Source organism: Mus caroli, unplaced genomic scaffold (genome assembly GCF_978045245.1).
Source record: "Mus caroli unplaced genomic scaffold, Mus_caroli_1 scaffold_13, whole genome shotgun sequence".
NCBI classification, from domain to species: domain Eukaryota; kingdom Metazoa; phylum Chordata; class Mammalia; order Rodentia; family Muridae; genus Mus; species Mus caroli.
The window spans coordinates 40,555,053-40,564,970 of record NW_028227268.1 but is presented as its reverse complement, the minus strand read 5'-3'; the positions used below and the strand labels follow the sequence as shown (position 1 = coordinate 40,564,970).

Here is a 9,918-nt window from a genome sequence, read left to right as displayed (position 1 = left end):
TGAGGCACTTGTCAAATTCTTTGTTGCTAATATGGAATACTAAATCTGAAATAGAATATGTGTCCAAATGTTTTCTGCAACTAATAACCTTTATTTATATATTTTCAGAGGTCTTTGGACAGGAACAAAACTTGCTACTTTATTTATCAAAAGAGGTTTTTGGAATGACTATATTCAACTGACACTCCTGCTGGTGACCGCACAGAAAGTGGCAAATCAAAGAGGTGGCTGTTATTGACCTCATTAATTTTGTATGCATTTTTCCAAAATTGTATTCCTTTGCAAAGCCCATAGAGGTATAGCGGCATCTTGCTGTCTTTGGTTTCCTGGTGTTTCTATTTGTGTGAGCATTAGAAGTGCTTTGCCTGAGGACTCCAGGCAATCAGAGCAGGTTGCTATCAGCTGGTATTTTGGTTTTTAAATATTTTAAATATTTGCTCAGTCCTGACTTTTTCCTTCATTTTAATCTACCATCTTCTAAATCAGTGAGGTATGAACATCAAATTCACTTAGGTGTTTGTACTGAAATAAAGATTCGAAGGGTCATGCTTTTGTTAGAGGGAGTTAAGGACAGTAGGAATTAGCTTATTTTTTTTTCTCTTTCCTTGTTTGTGGTGGTTGTTGTCTAGTCAGGGATGTCAGGGCTCTTGAAGTGCTGCACCAGGGGTTGAGAACAGCAAGCAGGAGCAGAACAGCAAGAGGCTCCGTACAAAAGCACAACATAGACATGGCACAGAAGCACTACAAAGGCAGCAATGGGTTCTGAGTGAGATCGCTCCAGAGTCTCATCATATTCCCTGGGGTTCCTTCAGAACGTCCAGCAAGTGGAGTTAGTCCATAGGGCAGCGGACTGTTGGATAGATTCCTGCTTTGATTGGCAGGCTTAGGTTACCTAAGGCTTTACTTGCTGCATACTGTTCTTCCCCACAATGCACTGGAATTTCATATGTACATCCAATCATGCATGGGATGACAGAGAGTTTTCCCTAAACGTTCATTCTGGGAACATAGCTTGCCCATCCAAGCCAGATGCACTCCTCCTCCTAATTCCAGGATGCATACTGAGATGTCCTTGAATAACTTCTAACCAGTGAAAGTTGGGTGGGGTGCTAAGGAATTGCCAGAGATTATCAGGGCAGAGAAACCAGTTTCCTGCATAACTTTGGACAAGGATGTATATGTAGCTTGGTACAAGTGGTGGTCCTGAATTGCCAACCACCTGGTGTGTATGTGTGTATGTGTGATCTGTCTGTCTGTCTGTCTGTCTGTCTGTCTGTGTGAAGCTCAAGCCAAGTGTGATCTTAGTTTTCTAAGCTGTCCCTACACTTGCTGCTTCCCACAATGCTAAGTTCCTGGACACTAAGATTGTATGACCATTGAATTACATCATAAAGAGGGCAAGCACAACTAGCATGCCCTGTTTTCTGAGAAGGGCTCTTCTGGGACTCCAAAATCCTCCAAAACACCAGGTGAACAGGAACCAGGACTGCCTTCCACATGTCATCCCCTGGCTTCTTTGTTCTACTGCACAATGATCAGTCGCATTTCATAATCTCACAATCTCTTCAGTTTTCACTCCCATCCACTAACAGATGCCAAGTCCCTCCCACGGTTTTGTGTTTCTTCTATTTGCTGTCTTTCCAGGAGCTGAGAGTGTTCCACTGCTCAAGACCCCTCCTTCATGACCTTGTGCAGGCAGTCTTCTCTGGAAGCTTCCACCCACTCTGCTCCCTATAAAGGTAGTCGGGAGAGCCTACAGAGCCCAGAGGCTGAGATCCACGCAGTAACTTCCATCTGTCTCCCTCCACCATGCAGAGCTCCACAGCGCTTCTATTCCTGCTGCTCACGATCACTTCCTTCACCTCCCAGGTGCTGGCTCACCCAGGTAAGTCCCCTCTAACCTTTGAAGGAAGCCAGGCATTTCTCAGCCATATAGCGCCGAGACTCTTCAGAGACTTGCTGCTAACCCCACCATTCAAAGATGGGATAAGAAACCCCAACCAGTAAAACAGCCAGAACTGATATTGGTCCACATTCATATTTCTCTTTCTGTCTTTTGACTGTCTGTCTCTGTGTCTGTCGCTCTGTCTCCCACTCCCTCTTCCCCTTCCTTCTCCCATCCTTTCTCATGACTACTGAGGCAGGTGCTAAGTGCATCCACACAGTCAGCTTTCCTCACATTTCTGAGTATGACAAAGTGAGCATTTGGATAGTAATGAAATGGAAGGTCCTATTTTGGGGGAAGAGTTTCTGCAGGGCTCTAAGAGAGCAACAGTGGCAAAGCAGGAGGTCCTGAGACACAGTCTCAAATGGGTGCATCTTTGCTGTGTTTGAGAACCTGTTGTAGGTGTTTGCACACTCATGCATGCTGCAGTCACAGCTAATCCAAATCAAATCAACAAGGGCCAACTTCTTGCCCATAGCAAACAATAATAACACATGGGCTCAGCATCTGTACTGTATACTCAGGTTCCCAGACTGCCTAGGAGAGCAAAGGAAAAAAGTGTCTGCTTTGCAGGCAACACGTGCAAGCTCAGAAGTATCACATGCCGTTTCATCTTCTCCCATCCTGACCAAACTGGTTAAAACCTCCAGCCAACAAAAGAGACAAGAGCCTAACCTCACTTGTGTCCAGCAAGCAGAGAGTGGAGAATGTTTGATGACTGGCTCTGAGACTTGCATTGCTGTGTTGCTCCTCTTAATGACAGCAATAGGGTATCAGAGTGTGGGGCCTTTTCTAGCCCCTTTCTTCTGGCCTAGAGAAAACGATATTTGATGATCATGTTTATGGTTTTGAATGAGTGATATTACTAGGTACATAGCAAGCCAGTGTTTAAAAAAAGAGGGAGGGGGATGGGAGGGGAGGGGGAAGGGGATGAGGGAGAGGGAGAGGAAGAGGGAGAGGGAGAGAACAAAATATTAGCTCTAGTGCTCAAAATCTTCAGCCAAAATAGACTAGGGAAGTCCTTTTAAAGAAGTCACCTGGGGTCCCCAGTGGATAGAGTCCCTCAGGTGAGGTTGGAGCTCATCACATCCATCTGAAACTGGCTGGGAAGTTGAGCAGGGAATCCACTTTGACTTTTCTTTCATGGATGTGCTTCCCACAGCTGGATGGCTGAGTTTTCTTTCCCAAGGCAAGCGCTTTTATATCTTGGGATAAATGATAATAACCTCTTTTGGCAATCATTCAGATTTTTAACTATTTTTAGGGGTATAGTATTTTCACTCTTGGGTGTCTGGCTCTTCCCTCTGGCTTGTTGCAGAGTTGGGGTGAGTCCATCCCAAGTTAGAGCTCTTGAAGAGCCCCCTGAGACACACATGTTTTGGTGTGAAATTGAGTAGGGGAACCAGCTTGTAAGTGAGCCCAAACAGCACAAAACAATTTAGTAATATAATGTACATTGTGTCTACCTTTAAATTATCTTTATGTTGATATATGGCACTGCTAAGAGTCCAGTCTCTGGAGATTCTGTGACCTCTTCCATCAAGAAGATTGGTGACTTAGAGGAATTCCAATATCCAAGTCCTGGCTGAATTTAGAGGCCAAAGGCTAAAATACTGGCTCTTGTTTCCCAGGCCCTTGTCTTGGCTGATGTAGGGCCTCCAAGCTGTGGTTGCTGAACACCCTGGAGGGCAGCCATGCCATTCCTACAATGTTAACTTTTGTATAACACTTAGATAACACTTAAACAAAGAAAATGTTAAGGAAATCCTGGTTTTGCTAAAGTATAGTTTTCATAAGTATGAACCAACCTAAAAAATGTTAGCAAATCACAAACAACTACTTGATTAGACATGCATATTTTGGCTTTTGAATCAGTTTTTGTAAATGTGACCATGAGCAGAGCAATATCGGTAGGAATTTTAAGAACCTTCAGTCATCAAACATACATGAATCTTTAAATCCCATCCTCCAAACACCTTGCACAATCTACGCAGACCTCTTGTAACTTGGATCTAAGCTTTTTTTTTATTTTGTCTTATCACACAAAATCCATTTACTTTTAAATTCTTAACTCATTTAATAAAAAACGTAATCTCATATTTACATTCTTTAAACCCTCCCTCTCATCTAGTTACTTAAACAATTCATTTGTTTGAATAAGAGTTGACTGCAAACTATATACAAGCTACTGTGTAGCAAATGAGCATTATCTGACCCCACATATTATTAAACGATTGAGCTTTTGGGTGTGGGCTTGATTGTTTGTTTGTTTCTATTGTTCTCAGACAAACTTTCTTAGCACTTGAATTCTACTTCTTCTCCTTCTGGTCCCAGTCTTGAGAAAGCTCTTGCATGGTTTCAAGAGCCTCCAGGGAAATCAATGACGTTGATCAGTGAACACTCTTTGTAAACAAGAAAAGGCTGAATAAAATGTTCACAGAGAGACAAAATCTTTGTAGTTTTGGGTACAGAAGATGGCCGTTCCCTTGTTCTAGTGGTAGGCAATTGGGAAGCCAGGTGTCTGTGGGTGTGTCCTTTCTCCTTCCATCATTCCACAACTGGTCTGTCCTTGCGTTGTGTTCTTTCTGTCTCTCTGTCTCTGTCTCTCTGCCCCTCTCTCTCTGCCTCTCTCTCTCTCTCTCTCTCTCTCTCTCTCTCTCTCTCTCTCTCTCTCTCTCTCTCTCTCTCCTCTTTTAAGAGTTACTTCTTTAAAACAGAAATAGTAATTCACAGCCTGCTGCCAATGTCAATTATATACCGTATGGTCTGGGGAATTTTTTTTACAGCCACACTTAAATTTTGAATGAGTGAGTATATTTATTAAATACATAGCAAGCAAATAAAATAGCAAAAATAAAAGGATGACAGAGAGAGAAGGAGAGAGAGAGAGACAGAGAGACAGAGAGACAGAGAGAGAGACAGAGAGAGAATATGACATCAGATCAAGGGCTCAAAACACTCCATGGAAATTGAATTGGTGATCCCTGTTGAAGCTGTCAATTGAAGTTCTCAGTCCAAGGAGTCCTGGAAAGAGTAGAATGCCCTCCCCAGAGAGCAAATTAATAAGAAAAAGGTGACATCGTCACATCGAGGGCTTAAAACCAGCAGAAATTGGCTGAGGCAGCCCTTGAGACAGTCTCACTGAGAATTTCTCCATGGCTGAAGCCTCTCCATGTACCGTTAGTGAGTTTTCCCTCTAGCTGTTCTCTGGGGCTCATGATCTCTTCTCCTGTTCTCTGGTGTGGAGTCAGATATCATCTCCTTACCAGACAAATCTTGGGGAAATTTGACATAAACATACTTAGGTCTGAAATGGAGGATAAACCTGCTTCTGGAGCCAGCTTCTCAGAGCTCAACAATATATCATAAATTACCAGTATAATATAACCCCTTGTCAGAGATGATGGGTCCCCACTGTGCTGAAGACCGTGGGGAGGGGGACACACAATGTCAAAAGTACAAGGTTTCATGATTTTACCTCTACCCTTGATGCATCCCTACCTTCTCCTGACTTCCTTCCTTCTTGATTGTAAATACCCACTGACCCCAGATGATTCTTCCTGTCCATTTCCTTCTCCCAACATTTAGGCTCCATCCCAACTTCCTGCTGCTTTATCATGACCAGTAAGAAGATCCCCAACACACTACTGAAGAGCTACAAAAGAATCACCAACAGCAGATGCACCCTGAAAGCCATAGTGTGAGTAGACACCACACCCTACCAAGTGTATACACACATACACACACACAAACACACACACACACACACCTCAGGCCCCAAACTAATTTCCCAGGTACACACTAAAGATCTGTATCCCAGTTAAACAATCGATTTGAGAATTGTAACCCAGCCCGTGAGCTTTGACGGCACATGTTTATTCCCAGATCTCTGCTTCGGAGCTGGTTCCTGGCTATATTAGTTCTTTTAGGTCAAGAGAAAAGATCTCTTTACTGGGTCATCAAGAGCAGGAGCCAAGCCTGGAGTCCCATCCCTCCTCTGACTGTCATGTTATACAGTGACCTCTGCACCCCATAGCAAATTATCCTGGGGTTGAGGAAGAAAGGGGAGAATTTCCAGAGTATCCTTCTAACTGGCTTTTTTTTTTTCTCTTCTACAGCTTCAAGACCAGGTTGGGCAAAGAGATCTGTGCTGACCCGAAGAAGAAGTGGGTCCAGGATGCCACAAAGCACCTGGACCAAAAACTCCAAACTCCAAAACCATAAACAACCTCCTCTCTTGACACTAACCCAGAGCCTAAGAACTGCTTGATTCCTTCTCTTTCCTGAGATGTGCTCTGAGGGAGTATCAGCACCAGTCTCCCAAGGACTTGGCTTCATGTAGTTCCAGATGGGACTGGAAGTCATTATGTTTGCTGAATTAAATCAAACTCAAAAGATTGTGTAATTTCTTGCATATGCAACATCTTAAAAGGGGGGCATGAAAGGAGATGTGGGATTATTGAGGAACAGAATGGGACGAGTTAGGGGTAACTGAGGATAATAGCAGCTTATACACATATACGAAAACGTCTATTGTTTTGCACAATTAATATACTCTAATTAAAATTAATATACACTAACTAAAATGTTAATATTTAAAGACATGTTACATTTAAGAAATTGAAGTTTTAAAGCATAATTTAATGGATATCAGTCCTTTTTGTTATTTTGTTGTTTGTTTGCTTGCTTGTTTGAAACAGGGTCTCACTGTTTCACCCTGACTGACCTGTAACTCACTGTGTAGAGCAGGCTGACCTCAAACTCACAGAAATTTACCTGCCTCTGCCTTTAAAGTGCTACCATGCCAAGCCAGAATGGTTTTTATTAGAATATACCAATTATATATAATAAAATATTTTACTACAACATTTTCTTAACATTGTCATTTTTAAGATCTAAAGCTTTGAGGAGACTCCTGTCCATCTGTCAGTCCTGACTAAATCCTCTTGTGACCTTCTCCCCATTTACAGTATAAAGGCCATCATGTAGAAGTGTTTTGTATTTCCAGGAGGATATTAGGCAGAAATGAATTTGCTTGAGCATTTTTTAAAATCCATGCATATCTTACTGTCTTATTACCATTGCAGGGGAGTGTGTGTGTGTGTGTGTGTGTGTGTGTGTGTGATCTTGTTCAGCTGGGGTGGGGTAAACTGGAGTTAGGGAGAACTGTTTGTGAGGTGTGGCTGCATTCCTTACAAAATGACTCTTTTGGTTTGGCTAGTATTTATTAAAATCCAGATATTCTAGTCTGTTCCTAGGATTTTTGCTCCATCAGCAAGCAAGATCTTAACTACACACACACACACACCCTGAGTCAGTCACGCTGCAGGAGACCTCCACTACACCTGTGCTCAGCTCTGGTATTCCTGCTCCTATGCGCAAGGTTCCAACTCCATAGCCCTCAGTCTTTCTGTTGGCGCCCTCCACCATGATGTAATGTTATTCTTGTCCAAAGTCTCCCCTGTGACCTTTTACAACCATCTGTGTTAATCTCCCCCTTCGACTATACTGCTGTGTCTTGCAACACAGACCACACAAACTCCACAGTCATCAAAAGCACAGGAAGTCATGTGACCCTGGACAACAGGTTTAGATGACGGCTTCAAAGGTATATTACCTGACAAAAGTTATCTTAAGAAAGGAAGGATCTTTTTGGCTTAGAGTTTGAAGGTCCAATCTATTATGGTGGGAAGAATGGCAAGAGCATATTTATATGCAGTATCAGGAATATGAGGCAGTTGTATCTTCTGAAGCTGCCAGTCCTGGGCCTGAAGCTTCCTGGATTAGGCTTTGTACAATAGGGTCACACCAAGCTCTCCTAGGACCATGGTCACCATTGGCACAAGATGTTAAAGAAGTCAGCATAAGGTACTCAGAAGAATGTTGTCTTGGGAGGTGGATGATCTCAGTATACAACTGTAAGTGATCTCTCTTACTGTTATTTTGGGTCTTTATAGGGTTAGTATGATACTATCTTTAGATAGAAAACTAAGGCCTCTGGTCATTGATCATATAAGACCATACATGCTAAGAGCAGTCTCTTTGCTATATCATGATCTACACCATAGGGGTAAGAAAGGCTGGCAGAAGACTCTACACATGGAGTAACTGGGATCCCTATTCTATCTTACACTGAACCTTTCTGGAAGTTTCTCTACCCATCAGCTTCTACCACATAATGGTTCCTATTCAGGAACAACGTGGCTCTGCTTCAAGTAAAAGCCATCTATATCCTCTCTAACTCAGCAGATCAGCTCTGAACACCAACCAGGATGAGACACACACCCAGGAGGCACATACTAGCCATGAAGTGGCCATAAGGCATCCAAACTGGGAACAATATACCAACAAATCCTCCAGTGTCAGCCAAATACCATGTAGACATCAGAAAAGAGTAGCAAAGGGGAAAGATCCCCTCTCTATGAACTGAATAGAACTTAGTCACATCCCCTATGCCAAGCTTTCTCTCCTATCTTTTTGAAGTATCTTGAATCCAGTTTACCTCCAGCAGATCATAGCATGACTTGTCCCTGGAATACAAAAGTTGGTGTTCAAAGCACCATGCATGTTGAAGCCTTCTACAGCTACATAGACTCTAACAAAGACCTGGAATCTCACTGGTCTCATTGGAAAGGAAACTCCTATGTGATAATATTCAGGTAGAGTGCTGGAATGTGAGGAAAATAGAGAACTTTTGTCATGATGTAGTCACAGCCAGCTAATTCTACAGAGAGTACTAGAATGAGGGTTACTCAAATGGTAGGGCCTGACTCACATTCCCCCTTTCATATCATGGCTGAAGTTTTCAGGGGAAGGTTCTATGGTGGAGGAAACCTAGCTAGGAACTCTTGGCAGCTCATACTCTGAAGGAGAGCTTCAGTCCTGGGAAAGGAAAATTTCTGGGCAGAACACGAGACTCTATTAGGTCCCCTCCTTATCTCTGGACTAACTCCATTAGGGCCCTCCCTGATTTCCATTCAAATTCATGTGCTCACATGAGATGTACAAAATCCAAGAAGTCTTTCAAGCTTCTCCTCCCCTCCCTCACCCCCCAGAAAACTTACAAGAGAAAGTTTGATAGGGTGACCTTCAACATCCTCCCAAATGCTACAGATGCTCTTGAGACTGTAAATGGTGCTCACCTTCCTTGACTCCTCATTCTACAGTTCCCTCATCTCACCTAACCTAAGTTAGACCAGGCAGCTGGACTGCACTGTTGACTAAGACTTCCAGTCATCTTGTTCTGCTGAAGGTCAGCTTGTGTCAGCTGCTCTTATCCACCTGCCACCCTTGGGTGAAGAAACATCAAGAAATAGATGAATAGGCCACCCAGATGCCAAAACTATTCAGTGAGGAGGACCAGCAGTTCCATCTTCTGTTGATGACTAGGGCTCACTCCCTGCCCAGGTGGGAATATCTTCTACCTTCTTCTCCTTGCCTCTGGGTCTGTGTCCTGCAGGTGACAAGTGAGCACAGCCATAGTTTGATAGTTCTATCTAGCTATAGATAGGTTGCTATATCTCTAGAATGTATGAATGCATCCTTCCCCAATAACTCGAGATGCTTCAACCACATCACCTTGAGAGATAGGAACAAAAACTATTAGTAGTGGGTCATAAGAAAGGATGAAAAACAAGGTCATGGACTGGCGAGATGGCTCAGTGGGTAAGAGCACTGACTGCTCTTCCGAAGGTCCTGAGTTCAAATCCCAGCAACTACATGGTGGCTCACAACCACCTGTAATGCAATCTGATGCCCAATTCTGGTGCATCTGAAGGCAGCTACAGTGTACTTATGTATAATAATAGATAAATCTTTGGGCTGGAGCAAGCGGGGCTGACCAGAGCAAGCAGAGATCATATGAAGGCTCACAACCATCTGCACCACCTGTATAGCTACAATGTACTCATATTAAAAAAAAGAAAAAAGGAAAAGTGAGGTCACTATTATTTCTATCTTTGATTCTTGGGTTG

At 43.1% G+C, this 9,918-nt stretch overlaps 1 protein-coding gene across 1 annotated transcript; it reads left to right on the top strand.

Annotated features, from left to right (window-relative positions):
* The first annotated feature begins 1,718 nt into the window (after nt 1-1,718).
* LOC110305193 (eotaxin) lies at nt 1,719-6,804 on the top strand. The gene is made up of 3 exons (XM_021177015.2): nt 1,719-1,885; nt 5,534-5,645; nt 6,064-6,804. The coding sequence occupies exons 1-3, from the start codon at nt 1,810-1,812 to the stop codon at nt 6,167-6,169; spliced, it is 294 nt and encodes a 97-aa protein (XP_021032674.1). The 5' UTR covers nt 1,719-1,809; the 3' UTR covers nt 6,170-6,804.
* The last annotated feature ends 3,114 nt before the right edge of the window (nt 6,805-9,918 follow it).